The sequence below is a fragment of the Portunus trituberculatus genome, chromosome 39 (assembly GCF_017591435.1).
Source record: "Portunus trituberculatus isolate SZX2019 chromosome 39, ASM1759143v1, whole genome shotgun sequence".
NCBI lineage: Eukaryota > Metazoa > Arthropoda > Malacostraca > Decapoda > Portunidae > Portunus > Portunus trituberculatus.
Window position 1 is genome coordinate 7,151,610 of NC_059293.1, and position 27,663 is coordinate 7,179,272.

The 27,663-nt window shown below is 37.8% G+C and overlaps 1 protein-coding gene across 1 annotated transcript in view; it reads right to left on the reverse strand.

Annotated features, from left to right (window-relative positions):
* The window catches only part of LOC123515649 (protein misato-like), a 284,397-nt gene that overhangs the window by 25,241 nt on the left and 231,493 nt on the right, over positions 1-27,663 (reverse strand). Inside the window, exons 9-10 of the mRNA XM_045274468.1 lie at positions 13,770-13,948; positions 8,921-9,132 (exon numbers count right to left, since the gene is read on the reverse strand). Coding sequence (XP_045130403.1) covers positions 8,921-9,132; positions 13,770-13,948 — 391 coding nt within the window. The remainder of the gene's footprint in view (positions 1-8,920; positions 9,133-13,769; positions 13,949-27,663) is intronic.

The window sequence follows — 27,663 nt, forward strand, 5'->3', positions numbered from 1 at the left end:
TCTCTATTTTTGATGTTGTTGTTCACATGTCTGTAAAAAGCCTTGGTTGGTCTTTACATTTATCAATTATATCCTTTTCTTGTTTCTTTCTTTCTTCTCTTCTAATCAACACATATTCATTTCTTGCTCTTTTGTAACTTTCCCACTGCTTAATCCGTCTTTTCCTTCTCCACCTCTTCCATGCATCCTCTTTTCTTGTTCTAGCCTTTTCACATCTATCGTTAAACCAGTCCTGCTTTCCAACTTCTCTATGTTGTCTTATTGGTACAAATTTTTCTCACCTTCTTTGTATATTTTTATAAATTCCTTCCACTTTTCATTTGCTCCTTAGCACTCTTGAATTTCATCCAATTTGTCTCTTGAAAGAATTTCTTTAGGTTTCCAAAATCTGTCTTGGCATAATTCCATCTTCCCACTTTATATTCTTCATTTCTTCTAGATTTCTCTTCATCTATCACCTTGAACTCCAAAACTGCATGATCACTCTTTGCTAAAGGGCACTCCACCCTCATCTCCTCAATGACCATTGGCTCTGTACTAAAGACCAAGTCCAGTCTTGACGATGCTCCCTCTCCTCCAAACCTAGTATCTTCTTTGACCCACTGAGTTAACACATTTTCCATTGCCAGTGTCAATAGTGTATTTCCCCATGTTGTCTCTGATCCTTCCATTGACCAGTCCTCCCAACACACCTCTTTACAATTAAAATCTCCCATCATTATAGTTCGTTCACAGCCACCCAACATTTCTTCCAGACATGTTCCTGTATCACTTATCATTTCTTCATATTCCTGTACTGACCATGCATTTGTCTTAGGTGGTACGTACACCACTATGTAGTGCCTCTTTTTCCTTCATTAGTTTCTGCTCTGATCTTTAGCACTTCTGCCTTTCCCATACCTTCTTTCACTTGATCCACCTTTATATCTTTTTAACCAGCAACATCACTCCTCCTCCCATCTTACCTACTCTATTTCTTTTCCAAACATTATATTTCCTTCTCCAACCATCATCAGGTCTTCTCCCTCTCTCAGTTTTGTTTCAGTAAGACCCACAATATCTGGGTTCTTGTCCTCAAGTAATCGTTGAGTTCTAAAATCCCGATATCACTCCATTTATGTTGGAATACATTACATTCGCTCATACGTAAGTTTCTTTAGTCCTTTCTTGCTGTACTTTTCTGGGTTATGAACCACTTCCTCAGTCTCATATCCAAGATTCTCCAGAAAAACTCTTTCTTCTCCTCTTCTGTCCTCTCTTCATTTTTTTTCAAAGCCTCCTTTCTCAACTCATTTAACATTTCTCTTTCCTTTTCACCGAGATCTCTTCTCAACCAAATCTTCCTTGTTGTTTCCTGCTGGGCTAGCCTCCATGACGTGTGTGTGTGTGTGTGTGTGTGTGTGTGTGTGTGTGTGTGTGTGTGTGTGTGTGTGTGTGTGTGTGTGTGTGTGTGTGTGTGTACATGCATGTTGATAATAATAATGATGACAGTAATAATAATAACAATAATAATAATAAAAATAATAATAATAACAAAAATCATATAATAATAATAATAATAATAATGATAATATGAAAATGAGAGAGAGAGAGAGAGAGAGAGAGAGAGAGAGAGAGAGAGAGAGAGAGAGAGAGAGAGAGAGAGAGAGAGAGAGAGAGAGAGAGAGAGAGAGAGAGAGAGAGAGAGAGAGAGAGAGAGGATGAAAAAGAGGCTTTCTTCTACACAAAAAGCACAATAAAGGGGACCCTACAAACTACTGCCCTATCTCCCTCTTGTCAGTTGTCAGCAAAATCTTGGAAAGCATCATTGGTGAGTAGCTAACCTGTCACCTGGAGGAAAACCACCTGATCTCCATACAGCAACATGGGTTCAGAAAGGGGCGCTCTGCCTCCGACATGCTCCTCCTTCTCACTGAAGCCTGGCATGACGCACTCAGTGCTGGCCGCCCCTCCTTTGTCATCGCCCTCAACATCACTGGATTGTTCAACCATGTGTAGCACAGAGTACTTCTGGCTAAGCTTGAGCAGCTCAGCATCACAGGACAATTGTTGGAGCTATTTTCAAGCTACCTGCAAGGCTGGAGTCTGAGAGTGGTGGTGAAAGGGTGCACCTCGGTCACGCACCTGGTGGAGGCCTCCGTTCCACAGGGCTCAATCTTGGGCCTCATCCTGTGGAAGGTGTACTTCAATGACCTTCAGAGCCTCTCATCAGCATCAGCCTATTCAGATGATGTCACCTTTTCACACAGCTATAGCAGAGAGGAGGCAGTGAATGTGATTGATGCCACCAACCACCAGCTTGATGACATCATGGCCTGGGGCAGATGGTGGTAAGACAAGTTTGCTGCTGAAAAACCCAGGCATTGGTCATCTCATGTTCACGGGAGGATGCCAGACTGATGGAAGGCCAGCAGAAGTTTGGAGAAGACACCCTTACCATCAAGGACTCAATCAACATCCTGGGGGTGGAGGTAGACAGCAAACTTAGCTTTGAACACCACTTGGAGAGCATGGCATGCAAAGCCTCCTTGAGGGGGACACTCCTGCATCGAAAGCTACATCTACTTGATACCAAGGGTCTCATGACGTTGTATAAGGTGCAGGTGAGGCCCATCATGGAGTATAGTTCCCTCATTTGAATGCACAGTGCCCAGTCCCATCTCTCCCTGCAAGACAAGGTGCAGCAGCGAGCTGAGCACCTCATCATAGACTCCAGCGGCCACAGACAGGAGCTCCACACTACACAGCAGCAGCAGCAGTGATCACATCTACATACACAAGAAGCCCCCATCCACCAGCTGGACAATCAGGAACACCGCACAAGAGTGGCCCTCACAGTGATACACAAAGCACAGCTGCAGAAAACACCTCATCTTATGGAGCTTTAGGTCCCCTGGAGGAGGAATGAGTAAACTACAAGAACAGTAGTGTCCAACATCCTCCTCGAGGTGCCAAGCTGCCACTCAGTGAGATGCCAGCTTGTTTTCTCTTGATGCTATGGAATGCCTTCACCTCTGCAGTGGATGTCACCAGAATGTCCACCCAGCAGGTAAAGTATGCCGCCCACATATGGATTCGTACACCCCCGCCTGATAGTCAGCGGGGTAAAGATTAAATTGCCTGACAGTGACAGTGCCTAGAAAGTTCAGAAAGAATAACAGTGTGTCTAATAGTGACAGTGGAGTAAAGGGATGATGTAATAATATGCCTGATAGTGACAGTACTGGTTATTGATGAAGGGAGGTATGAACGACTGATAGTGACAGCAAAGTGATTCCCTCACTCACAAGTTGTCCTGTGGAGTAGCTTTAAAATGAATGACAGTGTCAATGTACATTCTTAGCTATAGACCTAAGTTCCCTATTGTATTGCAGCGTTCATAATGTTTAAATAAGAGAGAGAGAGAGAGAGAGAGAGAGAGAGAGAGAGAGAGAGAGAGAGAGAGAGAGAGAGAGAGAGAGAGAGAGAGAGAGAGAGAGAGAGAGAGAGAGAGAGAGAGAGAGAGAGAGAGAGAGAGAGAGAGAGAGAGAGAGTTGTCTGAAGTAGTGCAAGGCTGGTGCTAATTCCTCCTTGACTTTCTTCCTCTGTTAAGTCCCTTCCCTTCATGGTGGGGGTTGACATCCTCTACTCAATCACAGGTAACTTTTCAAACCCTATTAATCTCCAGGAAATCACAATTGAATAAATGATCATGTGTGAAAACTTAATTTCAATCAGATGAATACAAATAGCAAAACAAGGACAAAATTATGAAAATTTTTTAGGAGTGTATATCTCAGTGTTTTTTTGCAATTCAAAATTTTTCACAAAATCAATGTAAACTCTGATCGACTTTTATTTGGTATCATTTTAAACACCAACAAAGATGCAATTTTTTTGTTGGAATTACATTTTTGATAATGTCAATAGAAAAGAAAAAGTTCTTGGGTCAGTCAGAGTCTGACTTATTGCGAAATCCAAGTTATCAGGGTCCAAGTTTTTGTGTATTGTTGAAGATATCTACATAATAAAAAATTGTCTTACCAAGATTAGATAAATCAAATACATAGCTTCTTATTTGTTGTAGTCATAGATTCCCATATAGTCCAGTGACATCATTAACAAACATTTAATGACTGCCTGAAGGACATTGCTGAGGTGACAAAGGAGAGGAAGACATTGGATTACCAAAGTCAGAATAGACTAACTCCACACTATTGCCACCTCTCCACAGGCTTGCCTTCTTTCTCTAACTCCACTCCACCTCCTTGCCCTCTGTCTTTATCTTTTTTTTTTCTCTCTCTGTTTTTCTACATAAATTGGTGTAATTCCGAAATTCCTTTTGAAATTCTTCTAACTTTTGTTCTGCATTGCCGTTGAGGTAAAAATTAAGGCATGATCTCTATAAAAAAAGGGCATCTTAGCAGAAAAGTGCAACACTGCCAAGTGCCATGTCTGATACCTCACAAGCTTGCACCTTATGCAGTCTTGCTATAGAGAATTGTCCTAGTGCAAACTTGCTTTATAGGCCATTCTCACAGCCCATCTGAGGCAGTAATCTGCAACGTCAAAAAATATTTCTTGAGAGAGAGAGAGAGAGAGAGAGAGAGAGAGAGAGAGAGAGAGAGAGAGAGAGAGAGAGAGAGAGAGAGAGAGAGAGAGAGAGAGAGAATCATGCAGCTGTGCTTATATCTCTTTTGCCACTATGCTGATGAAACAATTTCCTCTTTATGTCATCTACAAGAAAAAAAACCTAGTCCACTTCATAATAAATTGCCCACAGTCAAAAGAAAGAAGCAATCAAATGGTAGACCTCCAAAGACCAGTAAATGAAGACAAAAATCAAGTGGTTGGAGAGATTTAATTTTAGAATCTGATGTCTGTAGTCTGCACTTTGGCCAGCTATGGTCTCTCTCTCTCTCTTTCTCTCTCTCTCTCTCTCTCTCTCTCTCTCTCTCTCTCTCTCTCTCTCTCTCTGTGGAAGTTACATTATCCTCACTCGCCCAATAACATGTAAATAAATGCATATCTAGCAATTCACACCAGCAGGCCTCTCTCTCTCTCTCTCTCTCTCTCTCTCTCTCTCTCTCTCTCTCTCTCTCTCTCTCTTTCTCTCTCAATGTAGCACTGTCATTATCTTCCCTTGCCCAACAACATGCAAGCAGATATGCATAACTAGCATTTCACTTTAGCAGTCACAGGTCCAACCAACCAGCGACCACAAATCATCATGAGCATCAATCCAGTATTCTATACTCAATGCTCAAATAAAAGGGTATATTATTGTTTAAGAAGTGTACAGTAATAAAAATTTCTTACCCAGAATAAGTGAATTAAAGATAAGGCTTCCCATCTATTATATGGCCAATTCCCATGTAGTCCAGAGGCATCTTTAACTAGTATTTAATGACTGCCTGACAGACATTACTAAGGTGACAAAGGAGGGGAGGAAGACCAGGAATCATCAGAGTCAGAATAGACTACCTCCACACTATTGCCACCTCTTCATACATCACAAACTTGCCTCCTTTCTCTAATGCCACTCAACCTCCTTACCCTCTGTCTCTATTTTTTTTTCTCTACCTCTTTTTTTCTATTTAAATTGGTGTATTTCCAAAATCCTTCTAACTTTTGTTCTACATTGCAGTTGAAAAGTATTCCCCATCCTAAACATGGCATATTAGCTGGGAAGTGTGCCCCAATTGAGTGCCAGGCCTGATATCTCACATGCTTGCACCTTATGTAGTCTTGCTATAGAGTATTACCCAGCTACAAACTTGCCATATGCCACCCTCACAGCCAATTTAAGCCAGTAATCTGCAATGTGACCAAATACTTCTTGGAGAGAGAGATGAGGCAGCTGTATCTACATCTCTTTCACCACTGAGCTGATGAGACAATTTGCTTATCATGTTATCTACAAGAAGAAAACCTAGTCCACTTCCTACTAAATTGTCCCAGTCAAAAGAATGAAATGAAATTGTAGACCTCTAAAGACAGGTAAATGAAGGCAAAAACTGAGTGAATGGAGACATTTAATTTTAGAGACTTGTCTGCAGTCTCCACTTTGGTCGGCCACGGCTCTCTCTCTCTCTCTCTCTCTCTCTCTCTCTCTCTCTCTCTGTGGAAGTTACATTATCCTCACTTGCCCAACAACATGCAAACAAATGCATATTTAGCAATTCACACCAGCAGGTCTCTCTCTCTCTCTCTCTCTCTCTCTCTCTCTCTCTCTCTCTCTCTCTCTCTCTCTGTGGAAGTTACATTATCCTCACTTGCCCGGGCAAACAACATGCAAACAAATGCATATCTAGCAATTCACACCAGCAGGTCTCTCTCTCTCTCTCTCTCTCTCTCTCTCTCTCTCTCTCTCTCTCTCTCTCTCAGTTTGGCAGTGTCATTATCCTTGCTTGCCTAACAACATTCAAACTGAAATGCATAATTAGCATTTCACTTTGGCAGGCTGTGTCCAACCAGCCAGGGACCAAAAATCACCATGAGTGACAATCTGGTGAGCCCCACAGGCAAGAAGTCACCACTCTCTACCTTATTACAAGTTTTTTTTTAAATCGTAGATGAAGAACACAAGTTACAGTGGTATCTAACATGCCATTTTTTGGCTTATCTATCATGTCATATGTGCATTTGTTGGTGCAGCCACTCAGAAACTATGGATTCATGGAGGGGAAAAAGTTGCCATAACAGTAAAAAAAATAAATGGTCATGTTAGGTTAGTCCAGTCTCTAATAGTGCAAAATCCTTTACTATGAGGTCTGTTATTGTGAGGCACCACTGTACTCACAGTGTGCTGTAAAGGCCTTCCTGAGACTGAAGGATTACTTAGCTAAATGCCCCTTCTGAGGCTAAAGGACATTGTGACAGTGTGTGTAAGTAATTTAATTTTCTTTTTATTATTATTTTTGCTATTCTTATCATTATTATCATCATTATTAATATTCTGATTTATTATTTACATATATAATGCTTGATGTCTTTGCATTTCAGTTCAATGGTGGCACCTATTTTAGCAGTAAGTGCAACCCCACAATAAAAGACCAAGAAACTCTGGTTACTGTAGTGTTACAGCACTAAGATTATTTGTTCATTACTTATGGTGGCATATTTTGTTTCTAAAAGATAGTTAAGGGGTTGAAATAATAGCAAGCACTATGTAAAATGGTTTCGGTATAGTGAGAGAATTTTGTTGTAAAGAGCATGACTGTGTCATTACAGAGGCTGTCTATTGACTGACTATGATATCACAAGTGGAAATAGAAATTACTCCATTTATCGTTACAACAGCTTATGTCCTATGACACTGCTTGAGCTAATGGTAGAATGCTACATCTCCCATCGGGCAACTAGGTTTGGCAAGGATTCAAACACAGGCTGCCTAGACTAGAGGTCCAAACACGAGACACCTTAACCAATTAAGCCACCCCATTTCCCATGCTACAAGTGATCCTACATACAAAATAATGGGGAGAAATATAATAAATAATACATACAAAAGGAAAATGATGATAATGATGATGATGGTGATGGTGATGATGATGATAATGATAATAAAAAAACAAATAAATAAATAAAAAAAAAAAATAATAATTATTATTATTATTATTATAATAATAATAATAATAATAATAATAATAATAATAATAATAATAATAATAACAAAGATAAAAGAAAATGAGCTCAATATACATATACATCAATACATACTAATATATTCAAACAAATGTAGCTATATTTGCATGCAAAGTGAACAACTCCACATTCCAGCAATCATAAAAACTAAGTATGTATAATCAATCACATAGCAGAAGAGTGATATGGTAAATAAGAGATATCATAAAAGTGAAACATTGTATAACAGTAAGTGATAAAGTGGAAAAAAACTGTAATTAAACTTAATCCCCTATCAAAATAAACAAAAGAATAACAAATAGTAAATAAGAAATATCATAAAAGTGAAAATTGTATAAGTCAATTCCATAGTGGAGAAAACCTGTAATTAAGCTTTAATTCATAACAAACTAAGTAGTATCAGTTATCAAAATAAACAAGAGTAACAAGAAGGATCATGGAAGGCAAGTACATTCTGCTTCATTGTGACAAACTGTTGAAGTCACAAGGCAGCAAGTCAATATACCTCACCAGAAGTCATCAACCACTCTTCACAAGCACAACAGTCCTTTTAGATGCTGTCTTGTTATTCTACTGACTTCCTGCATAAAAATTCACTTAGTTGGCCTTGGAAGAGCTAGTGACTGACTCATCACCCAGCTACCACCACTACCACTGGCCCACACTACAGCAAAATTATCAGATATCTATAATTATATATACTAATGCTTTTTGTCATTATGCGTTAGCTAAGGGACACTTGGATAAGTGATGATTCAAAGTTTCAAAATCTAGTGATCCATGTTTAAAGATTTTTTTCAGTCCACTAAGTACTTGCCTTCCTACCTTTGCTGTACATTTTAGCTATCTCAACTTTTCTTTCCATTTATGCTATTAATAATAACAGCTTCCTGAAGAGTATCTTTTATCCACATGAAATAAGAGCAGCAAGCAATTTTTGTTTACTCTATTACTTTTAATGATAATAACATTCATTATCAATATTCATTACACTTAACCCTCGGCTATCGTGCCCAATTGGGGCCGAAATAGCCGCACCATAGCCGAAAACGCGATAGCCGAATTGATCTTGGCTGGAAGGCGGTTTTGGCTAATGAGCGCTCAGATATTCCATGACGTCATGGCTGGGCGCGCGATACCAGGCATCTGAGCTTGCGATAATGAAATTTTAGCTGCTTTTCATGAGTGCGTGATAGCAATAAAACGCGATAGCTGAAGTCGCGATAGCCGAGGGTTGACTGTATTATTATAATCATTAATATTGTAAAAGAAAGAATTTTAAAAAAATTCTTACCTGGAACTGAAGTCTTATGACATATATCTATATATCCATCATTTGTGACAGATGGAGAAAAGATACGGGGAAAGGGTGCAGTTGTCTTGAGAGGATCTTCAACACCAGCCACAAATCGCACATTTGGATGTTTGGATGAGTTTTGCAGGAAGTCACCATAAAGCTGAGCTGCATTTGCACATGATTTTGCACTAGCATATTTAGGTCCAGGTCTGAAATTTAATTTAGTTTGCAATCCAAACCTATCACTGCCATGATCTGATATTATACTTGCAACATGCTACTAAATGTTTATATTGTTCACTTTATACCTGAAAAAGGAACTTTAAGAATACTGATGTATATATAAGGCTTCAGATCAAAGAAAAACTAACTGAGAATGGAGAGTTTTCAGAATTAATCCACCAGATGTCACTGCTGTTATGTGTCCCTTGCTGACATGAGCTAAATTATTGTTGTATTAAATCCCATGTGCATACAGATGCATAGAACATTGATTATGATGATACTGTTGACAATCTGAATCTACTTTTATATATCCTATATGGATAATTTTGGGAGAAGTTAGTCAAAACAAATATTTTTTTGTGATTATCTTGTGATTTTGTTGTCAGTATCTTAAATGCGGCATACTACAAGTCTAAAATCTATTGAATTGGGTAATAAAAAAGGTAAAATCTTTGACTGTACTATATAGTATGACCCAACATGCTTAGTAACATTGTGATATATTGGTATAATTATTTTTGTGGGAATTTTAGCATCGCTTTCACGAAGATCAAGACACAACAAAACAACTGAGCAAAAACTAAGCATATCAGTGAATAGCTGTTGAGTGAGGAGAAAGAAATATGAGAAGTTTTCCTCCTCCTCGTGGCTTAGTGGCATGAACATTACAGCAGAATCAATGGGAAAAATGGTATATGGTCACAGCCCCCAAGATTATTCCCAGCTAGCAAATTATGTATATTAGATGTCAACAAAACACAATTGTTTAGTAAATATTACATACAATTATATCATTGTGATTATGTAGAAATGTGGAGTCATGTTGACACTGACACAATGTTCTATTATTATGTTGCAATTATACAGAAATGTGGAGTTGTGCTGATGTTGCTAGAATGTTCTATTATTATGTTGTAATTACATAGAAATGTGAAGTTATGTTGATGTTGCTAGAATGTTCTATCAATAGTTACAGGTAACTCTCGATTTACGCGATAGATACGTTCCAAGTGGCATCGCGTATATCAAAATTTGCGTAAAACAAACATGTAATTCTCATAAAAAAAAACAATAGATAATAGGGGGGGATGCAGGATGTGGTCCAAAAAAATTTGTACAAAGTACTCTATTCATTATAACATTATAACATTATTTATTATTAACATCATTTTATTATTTACCATTCTAAATACTACAAGTGTATTTAAAGTAAAGGGGAAAAGCAAGAAATAATAAGAGAAAGGAAAAAATGATAAGAGAAAACAACAAAACAAAGAATACATAAGCAAAACACTCACAGCGTCACTGCCTTCACCACTCACACCACAGTCAATCATCATCTTCCTCTGAGCTTTACCACTTTATCAAAAATCCACTTATCAAAAATAACCCCATATGCAGAAGAAAATGAAGGACGTTTTGGGGCCATCTTGGTGAATTATAAGCAGATTGAAGAGATTCCATCTGTATTCAGTGCTGGCAGACTGCAACTGAGGCACGAGTAGAGTGGGAGCTAGATCCAAGAAACTTTAACGTCAGAGCAATCTCCTGCCACGAAATGGCATCCATGAATGGTTGGAGAGACGGTAACGAGGTTGCTATCAGGTTGTTCTCAGTTTCCTGGGAACACCACCTCTCCAGGTGGTCTTACTGTCTTATACAGGCAACCCCCACTTAACGAAGGTTCACACAATGAAATTTCACTACAACAAATGTTTCATTTTACTACCATCTGCTCGTTTAAAGAACATCAAACTCGCTTTAATGAGGTTTTTTCCAGGTAATTTTTTTCCAAGTTTGAAAGCCCTGCCGTATCACGCAAGCCAACAGTCTTTTGAATACACCAGTTCCTCTCGTGGACAACACGCGCACCACTCACTGCCACTGTTCAAAACAATAACAGTGTTAGTAGCAGTTCGTCTTCCCTCTCTCAATTTACCACCACAACGTCCTGCAATGTTGACTAGCGTTGCTAAGACCAGGAAGTCTCTTACTCTCCAAGTGAAGCTGGATATCCTTCACAGGCACGAGAGAAGTGAGAAAACTAATAATAGCATTGCTCGCCACCATCTTGGCTCCATCTACTGTCTCAACTATTTTCAAGTCAGCAGACTCTATTAACAAGGCTGGTGAGACTGTATCTTCCTTTCAAGCTAAAAGAACCACCTGAACTCATGACTACAATGGATAAAATGGAAAGCCTTGTGGAAATGTGGTACATAAGTTTTGTATGTGATACAATGATGCGTTCTTTGTTTACATTCCACAGGTTGCCAGTTAGTGTCTTTTCCATTTCACTCTCCCTCCCTTCATAAATTTAAGATCATCAACATTATAAAGTTATGTACATACATACATTAGTGTACATTATAATGACTTAAATTAAACTGCCTAAATGTTTAACTTCATAATTTTTACTTTCATTAAACCTTTCACTGTACTATGATGCACACTTGCTTTGTTATACTCTCAATGGAAGTTCAAGTCAGGAGTTAAACTTGTTATAATTGGTTCGCTTAACGAAGTTTCGCATAACGAAGGTTTTTTTAGGAACATAACCACTTCGTTAAGTGGCGTTCCCTGTATATGCATTTATGTTCATAAAACATTTCTATTAGCTTTTTACAAATCTTGCCCCAAGAAAGTTTTCTAATGCATAAAGTGGATTCTTACATGGAATACCAAAAAATAAAGCAGAGATGAGATCGACCACAGACAATGCGGAGGACTCGTGGTGACTCAGCCACTTTATTTTCTTCTTGTGACTCTTTTAGCTTGCGTGTTGCTTTCACCACGATATTTATGTTTCCACTCCTCTATTGCCTGCTATAATGGATAGCATATCATAGTATTCATATACGCTCATGCCATGAGGATAACTTCGACTTCGTGGCACTGAGTGATAGTGAATTACTAATGAAATACAGTGGTGCCTTGGAATACGAACTCAATCTGTTCAAAATTTTGTTCCTACTCCAAAATGTTCTTACTCCAAAGAATCAAAATACATGTATTCTTATGGAAGTAATTATAATTCGTTCCAAACCACCTCCCAAGACCTCAGAGGAGGTTGGTGACTGACTGTGGTGTGAGTGGTGAAGGCAGTGATGCTGTGAGTGTTTTGTTTATGTATTCTTTGTTTTGTTGCTTTCTCTTATTATTTTTTGCTTTCTCTTATTATTTCTTGATTTTCCTTTTTACTTTAAATACACTTCTAGTATTTAGAATGGTAAATAATAAAAACATGTTAATTTAGCCAAATAAATAGAGTATTTTGTACGAATCCCTCTTATTATCTATTGTTTCTTATGAGAATTACATGTTTGTTTTACGCGAATTTTGATATACGTGATGCCTCTTGGAATGCATCTATCGAATAAATCAAGAGTTACATTTATTACCATACCGTTATTCCCATATCATTATTATTATTACCTTTATTATTGTTATCATTTGTTACTATTATTCTTATTATTATTTATTTTCTATTATTATCATTATCATTATTTTCAATATTATTATTTTTTTATTATTAATTTCATTGCTCTTATTATTCTCATTATTATAAATTTTATAATAGGTATTATTAAAACTTTTTCTTCTCTTGATTTTGCCTAAAAAGCTTAGCTTTAGAAAGGCATGCTACAGTTACTGTTAACTTAGACTTAGCATATAATATTGTACAACTGTAAGCAATGAATAAATGTTTCAAATGTTTCTTTTGCAATATACAAATGATCATCATTGCTTTAGTAATGGTGTCTTACTGACACTTATTCAAAACTTGAGTATTTTGAGAAACCTCTCACTTATTACAGTTGAAAATCCTAGTGGAGAGAGAGAGAGAGAGAGAGAGAGAGAGAGAGAGAGAGAGAGAGAGAGAGAGAGAGAGAGAGAGAGAGAGAGAGAGAGAGAGAGAGAGAGAGAGAGAGAGAGAGAGAGAGAGAGAGAGAGAGAGAGAGAGAGAGATCCAGGTGTTTCATAGACTTATTGTGGTAATAATCTACTCTGATGCAGTTTGTGTTACTTGGACACAAAACTACAGCTTGTTTTACTACAATCTATATCTAATGAGTATGAGAGCTTGGTTTATTTAATTCACTGCAAAGATTATATATTGTGTTTTCTTGGAAATTCATAGTCTTGTGAGCTCTCAAAAAAATTTATCAGGTTTAATCTTCCAAATCATTCACATTAGCAATTTTTTGTGATTCCTAACTAAGATTTCTTAATTCCCATTCATCAAGTGATGGTTCAGCAAAAAAGGTTTTGAACAAAAAGAACTGATGAACCATTGATATACCCAAATTACCCTTTCTACATCTTTTTTCTTTCTTTTATGTTTTCAACTATATTATTTGATGAATAATTAATATTGCTTCCAACTCAAAACATTACCACCCATAAATCACTTCATTTTTTCTATTAAAAAAAGTTTTTTCCAGACATGATTTCATAGCTATAAAGGTATTGGCACTGTCATTAATTACTAGAATAGTATGTATGTATTTGATTCAAATTCATTCTCAAAAATTGTTGAGCTGGAACTTATAATTGATTTATTTATTTCATAAGACAGATAATATGTCTATCTCCCTTAAAAATATGTTAAATTACTAACCTGTTTAATTTGGATGGTGGTATACCTCTAACTGTGAGAAGCTCACTGACTGGATCAAGATGGTAAGTACATCCAGCACTCACAGAAACTAAAGAAGATTCTTGTTCCTCATGCAGCCATTCTACAAAACTTTGACTTGACTTTATGCCAAGAGGCAAGGATAAACTTCCTCCAGCAACCTGTAATTGAAATGTTAATTGAAAAGTGTAGTTAAAATTTGATTAGGTTCCTACTATGCCTCTCTGTCCTTGATAATATGAAAGCAAGCTAAATTCAATTGAAGTTTACATTACAAGCTTTGTGCTTACAGAAAGTGTTAAAATGTAGAACATAAGAACATAAGAAAAGAGGGAGGCTGCAAGAGGCCGCCAGGCCTATACATGGCAGTCCCTGTGTGCTTAAGCTACTAGTTCTATCTATCTATCCATCCATGAACTTATCCAACCTTCTTTCAAAGCTCCCTATTGACTCAGCCCTGACTACAAGACCACTGAGACCGTTCCACTCATCAACCACTCAGTTTGGAAACCAGTTTCTTCCCATTTCTTTCCTAAACCTGAATTTTTCAAGTTTAAACCCATTATTTCTGGCTCTGTCCTCACTGCTGATCCTAAGAACTACATTCATGTCCCCTTTACCACTTAAATACTTCTATCAGGTCTCCTCTTAACCTTCGTCTCTCTAGAGAATGCAAATTGAGTTTTTTTCAGTCTCTCTTCATAAGGAATATCCCTCATCCCCTGTATCTTTTTAGTCATCCTCCTTTGCACTGACTCCAACAGAGCTATGTCCTTCCTGAATTGTGGGGACCAAAATTGTACCCCATAGTCAAGATGTGGCCTGACCAGCGCCAAGTATAATTTTAGTATTACTTCAGGACTCCTACTGCTTTTAACACTTCTAAAAATTAATCCTAATAATCTATTCGCCTTATTTCTGGCCTCAATACATTGCTACCTTGTACCGAGATCAGAGCTAACTATGACTCCTAAATCTTTTTCATACTTGGAACTTCCTAGAGCCACGTTATTTATCGTATACCTATTGCTTGGATTATCTTTACCTATGCTTAGTACCCTGCACTTGTTAATATTGAACTGCATTTGCCATCTATCTGTCCATTCTTTCATCCTATCCAAGTCAGCCTGCCAAGCCTCGGCATCCGAATCGGACCTAATTAATCTACCTATCTTTGTGTCGTCCGCAAATTTATTGATATCACTATTAATTTCACTATCCAAGTGGTTGATATATATTAGAAATAATAATGGACCTAACACTGAGCCATGTGGTACCCCACTAACTACTTCTCCCCACTTGGAATTTTATAACTATGAATGAGGTTACTATTAGTGCTGCAGTTACATGCACTACTTATTCTAAATGTTCTTAACATCAAAATTAAGTTTAAACTCGAAATATTTTTAAAGTGATATACACCATAAATGTCACCAGATCACTCTATCTTTCAAATATAGATATGAAGTGTCTTGATACTTCCAGTAAATTTCTTTGTGTTAACTTCTGCAACATTCATAGTCTTAGATTTATCTTCTTATTTATGGAACATCACATTTCTTCAAAACCTCATTCTTTCCTCTTTGAAATACAGGTATCAGAGACTACTGACAGCCCTTTTACTTTTTCCGTCCTCAATAAAATAGCGATAAAAGATAGAAAGAGATGCAACATTTCGGCTGTGAGAAAGAGGCAGAAGACAGTTAGTCAGAGGAGGGGAGTTGATGAGATGAAAAGCTTTTTGATTCCATCCCATCTAGTAAAACTCTGTGACTGGAACCCCATCAAACATGTGAAGAGGGGCAGATAAGGCCCCTATATAGAGTAAACAGTTGGAGGGGCAAGAAAAACTGGTGGAGATGCCTCAGAACACCTAAGTTCATAGAAACTGTTTTAGCAAGAGATGAGATGTGAAGTTTCCAGTTAAGATTTTGAGTAAAGGACAGACTGAGGATATTTAGTGTAGAAGAGGGAGACAGTTGAGTGTCATTGAAGAAGAGGGGATAGTTGTATTGAATGTTGTCGAGTTGATAAATGGAGGAATTGAGTTTTTGAGACATTGAAAACTACTAGATTTTTCTGCCTCAATCGGAAATCTTAGAAAGATCGGAATTCAGGTGTTCTGTGGTGTCCCTGCACAATCTGAGTGGTAAGAGTGACAGAGATTTCACGGTGTCCAATTCCGCCTAACTAATATTTACTAATAATAAATAGAGAGAGAGAGAGAGAGAGAGAGAGAGAGAGAGAGAGAGAGAGAGAGAGAGAGAGAGAGAGAGAGAGAGAGAGAGAGAGAGAGAGAGAGAGAGAGAGAGAGAGAGAGAGAGAGAGAGAGGATACAAGGGGCCTAGTTTCAATCACTCTAGCCAAGGCCGCTGGACTCGTTCGGACGCAAGGCCACGTACACACCGATGATACCACCTCATTCATCCTGTGATACTTTGGTAACCATAGCATCTAGAGACTTCTGTTTATTTTTTGCATTGGAAAGAGGAAGAGCTGCTTGTTGGCAGAACACCATTTGTACTCACTCATTTATTGAATTTCCAAGTGTAATCAGTATGTGAATAGAAGGTATTTTGTGTGTTTCTCGCCAAACCTGCTGAGTTAGTGTGAGCGAAAACTCCCAACGTCCCCGAGTTTTAGGGTTTAGCCTCAGGAGGGACATCAAATGATAGAATACGTGGTGAGTGAAAGGTAAATAAAAACATTTTGTTTATTTCTTTTGCACAGTGCTTTACATTTTTCTTATATGACTATTTTCATGTATTTTCATGTTTGTAGGGGTGACTTTCGATGTGCTGGAACACATCCCCTATTATTACATGTTATAAGGGGTTCGGAATTCAGTAATTTTGATTTGTGGTTAGGTTTTCAGGAACGCATATGTACCATACAAAGAGGACTTACTGTATATGCTTTTATTGAGAAATAATTCTTCATATATTTTCCCAATCTAGCCATCCACAATAGCTCCTAATCCTCCACAATGAGATACCATATTTGATGGCATATAGGTTGCACCTTTTTGCAGTACTTTTACTTACCCTAACTGCATGCATCATTATTCTATTGCTGGTACCATTATCATTACCAGTATTATCACTTTAAAAACGAATTATTGGAAAAATGAAAGTACAGGGGATCCTCACAATTCGATGGGGTTAGGGCAGTTTTTCATCACTCAAATCAGCGTTTATTCGAATCATGAAGCAATTTTTCCCATAAGATACTTAAGAATTAGGAGGATAGGGACTAACCTCCAGCCTATACCCCAAAACATCACTATAACCTCTAAAAAACACTAATTTAGACTAGGTCAGTACTATTAAAGGCTTCATTTATATGTTTTTTTTTTTTTATTAACCCCTTCAATACGGTGATCCCTATGTGGGCGTCATGAAGCCCCAGTAGCAAATACGGTGACGCCTACATAAGACGTCATATTTCTTTTCTGAGCTTTCTTCAGTTCAGTTGTCCCGTATAGTGTGTTGGATACCAAATACACATGCCGTATGCTGTCCTTGAAATCCTAGTGCTCCTCCCACCATCCTTGTTACACCTATCACTAAAGATAAACTACATGCATCCCGCCTTGTGTCTAAAATTACCCAATGGCATAGACTGTTCCCATCTCTCTCTCTCTCTCTCTCTCTCTCTCTCTCTCTCTCTCTCTCTCTCTCTCTCTCTCTCCATTCCCTCCCTCCCCATCTTCCTTTCCTCCCTCCCCATCTCCCTTCCCTCCCTCCCCCTCTCCCTCTCGAGAGATAAGTTACATGCGTACCGCCTTGTAATATTCATGGAAACACACACACACACACACACATACCGATTAAATTACAGAAAGGCTGATATTGAGAATCTCAAAAACTATTTTAAAAACGTAAACTGGGAGGAGATGGAAAACTCATTAACGGATCAAGAGAAATATAACTTATTTTTGGAAATATACAAAACTGGGGTCAGGGAATATGTTCGAAATATAGACCTAAAGAAGAAGGAAAGAAAGATTGGTTTAATGCAAGATGTGCTAGGGCAAAGGAGAAACGAGATGGAGCATGGAAAAGGTGGAGAAGAAACAGAAATCCAGAAAATAAAGAAAACTTCAAAACAGCAAGAAATGAATATGCTAAGGTGAGAAAGGAAGAAGAAAAGAACTATGAAAAGGACATTGTCGAAAAATGTAAGGAACAACCAAAATTGTTCTACAGATTCATAAATGGAAAAATAAGACAAAAAGAAACAATAGAAAGGTTAAAAGGAGAAACGGAATGGTGGAAGACCCAAAAGTATGGCAGAACTGTTAAATAGTAAATTTCATGAGGTCTTTACTAAGGAATCCAAATTTGAAAGACCACAGGGTAATAGAGACTGTCTATATGAAAGAGATTAAAGTAACCAAGCTTGAAATAAAAAGTTGATGACGGAATTGGATGAGGAAAAGGCAATGGGACCGGATGAAGTCTCAGGCAGAATACTGAAAGAATGTAGGGAAGAACTAGCAAGTCCAATATACAACATCATAAAATGCTCAATAGAAAATGGAACAGTGCCAGTGGAGTGGAAAAGAGCTGAGGTGGTTCCCATATATAAGAGCGGAAGGAAGGAAGAACCTTTAAATTACAGGCCGGTATCACTAACTAGTGTAATATGCAAGATGTGTGAAAAAGTAATAAAGAAGCAATGGATCGAGTTTCTTGAAGACAACAAAATATTATCAAATAGCCAATTTGGTTTTAGAAAAGGTCGGTCATGTGTGACAAATTTATTGAGTTTCTACTCTAGAATAGTTGATAAAGTACAAGAGAGAGAGGATGGATTGACTGTATTTATTTAGATCTAAAAAAGGCTTTTGATAAAGTGCCACATGAAAGATTACTATGGAAGTTAGAGGAGAAGGGTGGCTTAAAAGGAAGCACATTGAGATGGATGAAGAATTACTTAAGGGGGAGAGAAATAAGGACGATAGTTAAAGATATGAAGTCCAAGTGGAGAACAGTAGACAGCGGAGTGCCACAGGGGTCAGTATTGGCACCAATACTTTTTCTCGTATATATAAATGACATGCCAGAGGAGTGAACAGCTACATAAATCTGTTTGCGGACGATGCGAAACTGTGCAGAGTCATTAAACAAAAGAGGATTGTGAAATACTACAGGAAGACTTAAACAAGATCTGGAAATGGAGCAAAAAATGGGAGATGGAATTCAATGTGGACAAAAGCCATGTCATGGAAATGGGAAAAAGTGAAAGACGACCAGTGGGAATCTATAAGATGGGAGATGGAGTAGAACTAGAAAAAGTAAAAAGGAAAAGGACTTGGGAGTGACAATGGAAGAAAATAATCAACCGGTTAGCCATATTGATAGAATTTTCAGAGACGTATAATTTGCTAAGGAATATTGGAGTAGCATTTCACTATATGGACAAGGAAATGATGAAGAAATTGATAAGTACTAAAATAAGACCTAGATTGGAATATGCAGGAGTTGTGTGGACTCCCATAAAAGAAACACATAAGAAAATTAGAGAGACTACAAAAATGGCTACAAGAATGGTTCCAGAATTTAAAGGGATGGCATATGAGGAGAGACTAAAGGCAATGGATCTACCAACCTTGGAGCAGAGAAGAGAGAGGGATCTGATACAAGTTTATAAATTGATTAACGGAATGGATGAAGTGGATAATGAGAAACTGATCCTGAGAGAAGAATATGACTTTAGAAGCACAAGATCGCATAGTAAGAAACTAAGGAAGGGACGATGTCTGAGAGATGTTAAAAATTTAGTTTCCCAAAGATGTGTTGAGACTTGGAACAGTTTGAGTGAGGAAGTGGTATCAGCAAAGAGTGTACATAGTTTTAAAGAAAAATTGGATAAGTGTAGATATGGAGACGGGACCACACGAGCATAAAGCCCAGGCCCTGTAAAACTACAACTAGGTAAATACAACTAGGTAAATACACACACACACACACACACACACACACACACACACATCTAAATAACACTCCACACGCTAAGCAATGTGCTTGAGTAAGAATAGTTATTGCTATTGAGGGGCGACCAGAGCGAGTGAACGAGTGTAAAGAGTGAACGTAGCCTGGTGGCGTGTACATGGGAGTGATCGGAGGTGGGAGAACCTCCACACTCCAAATGACAGAGCGGGAAACAAAGGCCAACCATAGCAGAACGATCCAACACACACGTAACTACCAGGCCTGGAGTGACCACACACCCACATGTTCCCAGGAAAAGTAAGGAAAAATGGATAGACCGGTAAGGAATAAATTACCAACTTCAAAATATGTTGATGAGGCCCAGGGAGCAAAGCCAAAGTGGCCAGTCAAAGCATGAGTCCAGCTTCAACAGGGCAACATTGCAAGGTAGATTGGTGATGTTGGAGAAGAGATTTGAGGAGTTGGTGAAGGAATTATAAGTTCAGAGGAGTGAGGAGGAGCAGGATAAAGAATTCCGCAAGGCTTTGAAGGAAAGAGTTAAGAGACTGGAGGAAAATGAAAACGATTGGTGGATGAGAATGCATTTGAAGGTGGAGGTTGAAAAATACAAGAGACGGTTGGAGGAGAAAATGGAGAGTAGTAAAGGAGAAAGATGACTTTAAGGAAATGATTAGTGAGCAGAATGAAAGACTTGAAAGGGAATGGGAACTGAAGAAAACACAATGGACTGAGTCGAGGGAAGCAGAGATGATTGGATTACAAGAAATAATTAAAGATCAGTTGAAGGAAGACAAAAAAGAAAGGTCCAAGGAAATGGTTAATGTAATGAAGAATAAGGAAACATTGATAAGGGAAATAGCAGAAAAGAAGAAGAGTGTGTTAATATTTGGGATGAAAGAACAAAATATAACATATAAGGAAGAGAATTAAGGAAGAATTGAAAACGGTAAGAGATCTGTTCAAAAATCTAAATGATGATGAAAAAAAAGACCTACAAGAAGAAGTGGAAGAGATCCATAGACTGGGTCCGTATAAGGAGGGAGTGAACAGACCGATTAAAGTAGTACTGAAGTCACAACAATCTAAGGAGGATGTCCTATATAGAACATCAAAGTTAAGAGAGATAGAAGGTTGTAAAGAGGTGTTTGTGAGAAAGAATAGAAATGAGGAGAGAGGAGAAGATATAAGGAATTGGTGGAAGAGGCGAGAAGGAAAAATGATGAGCGGTCTGAGGAGGAAAGAGAAAAGTTTTTGGAGAGTTATAGAGAGAGAGTCAGAAAGTGGTATGTGGAAAGAAGGAATGGAGGAACCCCTAGAGGAGCAGTGGGTGGACCGTAATGTATACTAATATAGATGGGATACTGTCAAGTAGATTGGAATTGCAAGACTATATGATAGTGGAGAAGCCTGATATAGTGTGTTTGACTGAGACAAAATTGCATGAAAAACAAAGATAAATTTGGATAATAAATATAATATATGGAGAAAGGATAGAGAGTAAAGGTGGAGGAGGAGTTATGATTATGACGAAGAAATAAATAAATGTGGATAAGGTTTGGTATGGGAAGAACAACAGAAGTGATAAGCATAAGGATAAAAAGTGATGGAAAAGAATTAATAATCATGGTGACCTATGTACCTCCTAAAACAAATTCTTGGACATTAAGGAATACGACAATATGATCAAGGATACTTTACAGAGTTTGGAAAGTGTATTATCTGGAAAAAGAAAGGTGATACTAGTAGGAGATTTTAATTGTAAGGAGGTGGATTGGGAAAATCTAGTAAGTGGTGTTGGAGAAGAAGCATGGGGAGAGATTTCTTAATCTAATGATGGAAAATATGATGGAACAGAGGGTGAAGGAAAATACTAGATATAGAGGAGATGATGAACCGGCTAGACTGGATTTGGTGTTAACAAGAGAAGTGTACCTATGTGGAGATATACAATACAAGTGTCCTTTGGGAAAGAGTGATCATGTGGTTATGGAAATGCAGATAGCAACAACACAGCGAAGGAAGGACGAGACATACAGGAGTGGTAGATTGAATTATAGAAAGATGGACACAGAAAGTTTGAAAAATTATTTCAGAAAATTAGATTGGGAGATGTTACAAATCAGAGAAGTGCAAAAGAAATATGAGATTTTATGAAATATTATAAAGAAGGAGTTATGAAATTTGTACCAAAGTATAAACCAAGAGAGGAAGGAAGAAAGGATTGGTTTAATGCAACTTGTGTTAAGGCTAAGGAAAAGAGATGTGGCTTGGAAAAGATGGAAAAAGAGCAGGAATATACTAAATAAGGAGAATTATAGAGTGGCAAGAAATGAGTATGTGAGGGTAAGGAGGAGGAAGAAAGAAAATTTGAAAAAGATATTGTAGACAAGAGTAAGGAACATCCAAAATTGTTTTACAGGTTCATAAATGGTAAACTTAAAAAAAGAGAGTCCATTGAAAGATTAAAAGGAGAGCAAGGGATAGTAGATGACCCTAAGAATATAGCGGAATTGCTAAATAATAGGTTTCAGCAAGTATTTACTAAAGAAACAATGTTTGTAAAGCCACAGAATGTACAAGGAAATGTGCACATGGAGGACATTAAGATACCTAAAAGGAGTTATATAAAATGTTGGAGGAACTTAAAGATGATAAAGCGATGGGACCAGATGAAGTTTCAGGAAAATTATTGAAGGAGTGTAGAGAAGAATTGATTGATCCATTATATGATATTATAAGGTGCTCATTAGAAACAGGGAAGTACCAGTAGAGTGGAAAGAGCTGAAGTGGTGCCCATTTATAAGGGAGGCAGTAAGGAAGAGCCTCTTAACTATAGACCTGTGTCTCTAACAAGTGTGGTCGGTAAGATTTGTGAGAGGGTGATAAAGAAATATTGGATACGGTTCCTGGAGGATCATAAGTTATTATCGGATCATCAATTTGGCTTCAGGAAAGGGAGGTCATGTGTAACAAATCTACTGAGCTTTTATTCAAGAGTGGTTGACAAAATACAGAGAGAGGGATGGATGGACTGTGTATATTTGGATTTAAAGAAAGCTTTTGACAAGGTACCTCACAGAGACTGTTATGGAAAGTAGAGATTTATGGAGGACTGAAAGGAAAAGTGTTAAAGTGGATGGAAAACTACTTGAGATGGAGGAGATGAGAACGGTAATAAGGGATGCAAGTCGGACTGGTTGGTGGTGGAGAGTAGAGTCCCACAAGGCTCAGTGCTGGCACCAATACTTTTCCTGGTATATATAAATGACATGCCAGAGGAGTAAACAGTTATATTAATTTGTTTGCGGATGATGCGAAGTTGTGTAGGTGTGTGAAGAGTGAAGAAGATTGTGAAATTTTACAGGCAGACCTGGATAAGATTTGGGAGTGGAGCAAGAGGTGGCAAATGGAATTTAATCTGAGCAAAAGTCATGTGATGGAGATGGGAAAGAGTGGAAGACGGCCAAGAGGGTCATATAAGATGGGTGAAGAAGTAGTGTTGAAAAAGGTGGAAAAGGAAAAGGATTTGGGAGTGATAATACAAGACCATGGGCAGTTTGAGGCTCATATTGATAAGATGTTTGGAGAAACGTATAATTTGATAAAAATATTGGATTAGCCTTCCATTATATGGATAAAGATATGATGAAGAAATTAATTAGTATGGTAATTAGACCAAGATTGGAATATGCTGGAGTGGTCTGGTCCCCTTATAAAAGAAGCATATAAGGAAGTTGGAGAGATTGCAGAGAATGGCAACAAAAATGGTTCCGGAATTGGCAGAAATGACCTATGAGGAGAGATTAAAAGAAATGAATTTGCCTACCTTGGAACAAAGAAGAGAAAGATGAGATTTAATACAGGTTTATAAACTGCTGAATGGACTGGATGAAGTGGATAATGAGCAAATGATGTTCAGAGAGGAAAACTTAAGTAGAACTACAAGATCGCATAGTAAAAAGATAGCCAAGGATGTGAAAAAATATAGTTTCCCACAAAGATGTGTGGAGGTGTGGAATGGTTTGAGTGAGGAGGTGGTGTCAGCAAGGAGGGTGCATAGTTTTAAAGGAAAGTTGGATGTGTGTAGATATGGAGACGGGGCCACACGAGTATGATACCCAGGCCCTGTAAAATTACAACTAGGTGAATACAACTAGGTGAATACACACACACACACACACACACACAAAAAAAAAATTTGTACCAATAAGACAACATAGAGAAGTTGGAAAGCAGGACTGGTTTAACGATAGATGTGAAAAGGCTAGAACAAGAAAAGAGGATGCATGGAAGAGGTGGAGAAGGAAAAGATGGATTAAGCAGTGGGAAAGTTACAAAAGAGCAAGAAATGAATATGTGTTGATTAGAAGAGAAGAAAGAAAGAAACAAGAAAAGGATATAATTGATAAATGTAAAGACCAACCAAGGCTTTTTTACAGACATGTGAACAACAACATCAAAAATAGAGAAAGTATTGAAAGTTTAGAAGTAAATGAAGTATGCAGTGAAGATCCCAGGAAAATGGCAGAGGCTATGAATGGATGCTTTCGGAAGGTATTCACAAAGGAGACTGCTTTTGACAAACCACTGGTAATGGAACAGAAAGGGATTATGAAGGAGTTTCAAGTAACTGTGGAGGAGATCAAGAATATGATGGGGAGTTTAGAAGTGAGAAAAGATGTGGGACCTGATGGGGTATCAGGATGGATTTTAAGAGAATGCAGGGAGCAACTGGCAGAAAAAGTTTGTGAAGTAATTGATGCCTCATTAAGGGAAGGTGTAGTGCCCCAAGACTGGAAAAGAGCTAACATTGTCCCAATCTATAAATCAGGTAACAAGAGAGACCCATTGAACTATAGACCAGTGTCACTTACAAGTGTGGTAGCTAAGATGTGTGAGAGGGTGGTGAAGAATAGATGGACAGACTTCTTGGAGAAAAATGACATACTTTGTGAGTGTCAATTTGGTTTTAGAAAAGGGCGTTCATGCACGACAAACCTGATATGTTACTATTCGAGGGTGATAGATGTAATACAGGAAAGAGATGGTTGGGCTGATGGAATATATCTGGATTTAAAAAAGGCCTTTGATAAGGTACCACACCGGAGACTGATCTGGAAACTTGAAATGGTAGGAGGAGTGCATGGCAGTTTACTAAAATGGATGGAAGACTTTTGGTAGGAAGAGAAATGAGAACAATAATTAAGGACAGACCATCAGAATGGGGCTTGGTGGAGAGTGGAGTTCCACAGGGATCAGTGTTGGCACCAGTAATGTTCGCGGTCTACATAAATGACATGGTGGATGGGGTGTCCAGTTATGTGAGCCTATTTGCAGACGATGCAAAATTGTTAAGAAAAGTGAGATGTGACAAAGATTGCGAACTACTCCAGGAAGACTTGGACAGAATATGGAAATGGAGCTGTACATGGCAAATGGAGTTCAACATGACAAAATGCAAGAAAATAGAGTTTGGCAAGAGTGAAAGAAGAATCAGGAGTATGTACAAGATAGGAAATGAAGACATAAAACCAGTCATGAAGAAAAAGACCTTGGGGTGACAATTACCAATGACCTATCGCCAGAGAGACATATAAACAAAATAATTGGAGAAGTATTGAACTTATTGAGGAACATAAGAGTGGCGTCAGTATATTTAGATGAAGAAATGATGAAGAAAATAATTACTGCAATGATAAGACCGAGGCTTGAATATGCAACAATACAGTGGGCTCGAACTTAAAGAAACACATAAGGAAACTAGAGAAAGTACAGAGGGCTGCAACAAAAATGGTGCCTGACTTAAGAGATTTGATTTATGAAGACAGACTGAAAAGAATGCAACTTCCGACCCTGGAAAACAGAAGAGAAAGGGAGACCTGATAGCAATATACAGAGTGATGATTGGCATGGAAAAATGGATAGGGAAGATCTGTGTATGTGGAATGAAAGAATGGCGAGAGGGCATGGGAAAAAACTAAAAATGGCCACTTATAGGAGAGATGTGAAAAAATATAGCTTCCCTCATAGAAGGGTGGAAGCATGGAATAGTTTAGACGTGGAAGTGGTCAACGCAAGGAATATTCATGATTTTAAGAAAAAGCTGGACATTAATAGATATGGAGACGGGACAACACGAGCATAGCTCTTTTCCCGTATGTAACAATTAGGTAAATACAATTAGGTAAATACACACACACATAAAGCCCAGGCCCTGTAAAACTACAACTAGGTAAATACACACACACACACAGACGAGACGCGGCAGAGGAAGGACGCGATACCGTCGCTCCCGAGAATCAGCTGATCTTCACTACCTTTGTTTGGGTTTACAGTGGCCTGGGCGATAAGTGTGGACTCATTTTTTTTTATTTTCATGAATACAGTGTTAAATAATAATGAGTGAGAAAGATATTCCATCTAAATGCAGGTATGTGACAAGGGAAAGAATGAAAGCTGATGATGACAATGTTGGTGAGGAGGAGGAGAATTTGAAGGCTTTGATACGGCGCAAACTTCACTATTTGATAGAGTCTTAACTATCGAACGTAAATTAGATAAATTGATAAAGGAGAGTATGGGAATGAAAGAGAATGAAGAATAGGATAAAGAGCTCCAGAAATTGAAAGAAAGGATAAAAGAGTGGAAGAAAACGAAACTAGGCTAAGAACCGAAAATGAAGAATTAAAAGTCCAAATAGCGAACTATAAGAAATTGATGGAAGAAGGACTCGGTAAAGCCGAGAAAGAAAAAGAGAAGCTAAAAGATCTAGTTAACAAAGAAGAAGAAAGAGTACAAGACGTGATTAAAAAAGAAGTACAAGCATGGAGAATCCAAGATAAGAAAGACAAGGAATCATTTCAAGAAGTATTTCAAGAACAGTTAAAAGAAAGAGATGAAAATATGACAAGCAAAATGATAGGAGTCCTCAAGAAAAAGAAAATTTAGTAAGAGAAATTGCGGAAAAAGAAGAGTGTAATTATTTTTGGACTGAAAGAAAAAATGTTAAATATAGACCAAGAAGGGAAAAAGACGAAATGAAATCAGTAAAAGACCTACTAAAACATCTGAATGACGAGGATAGACAGAACTTAGAAGAGGAAGTAGAAGAAATCCATAGAATGGGACCATATCAAGAAGGAACAGTGAGACCAATTAAGATATTACTAAAATCACAAGCAGCAGCAGAAGAAGTACTATATAGAAAAACAAAACTCAGAGAAACAGAAGGTTGCAAAGATATATATATATAAGAAAAATAGAAACGAGGAGGAAAGGAAGAGACACAATGAACTGGTGGCAGAAGCAAGAGAAAAAATAATGAAAGGTCAGAGGAGGAGAAGAAGGCATTTTTGGAGAATTATAGGAGACAGGATAAGGAAATGGTATATAAAAGAGAAAGAAGAAAAAGAATGGAGCAAGTTTAACTAAAAATGATAAGAACAAGAGATTAAAATGATGTATACAAACATAGATGGGATTTTATCTAGTAAATTAGAATTAAGAGATTACATAAAGAAAGAAGAACCAGATATTGTATGCCTGGTGGAAACAAAGTTAAATGAGGCAATAAAATAGACATAGATAAAAGGTATAATATATGGAGGAGAGACAGAGTGGGTAAAGGAGGAGGAGGAGTCATGATGATGTTAAGGAAGGAGATAGTGGTAAATCAAGTGGAGTTTGGGAAGGAAAATCAGAAATACTGTATGTTAAGATGCATATTAACAAAAGGAGTTAACAATCATTGGAACATATGTGCCACCAAAACAAACTCATGGACTAACCAAGAATATAGAGACATGATAGATGACACAATAAGGAGTCTTACAAGAATCATTAAGGAAAGGAGAAAAGTGATATTGGTAGGAGATTTCAACTGTAAGGAGGTAGACTGGGAAAATTATGAAAGTGGTATG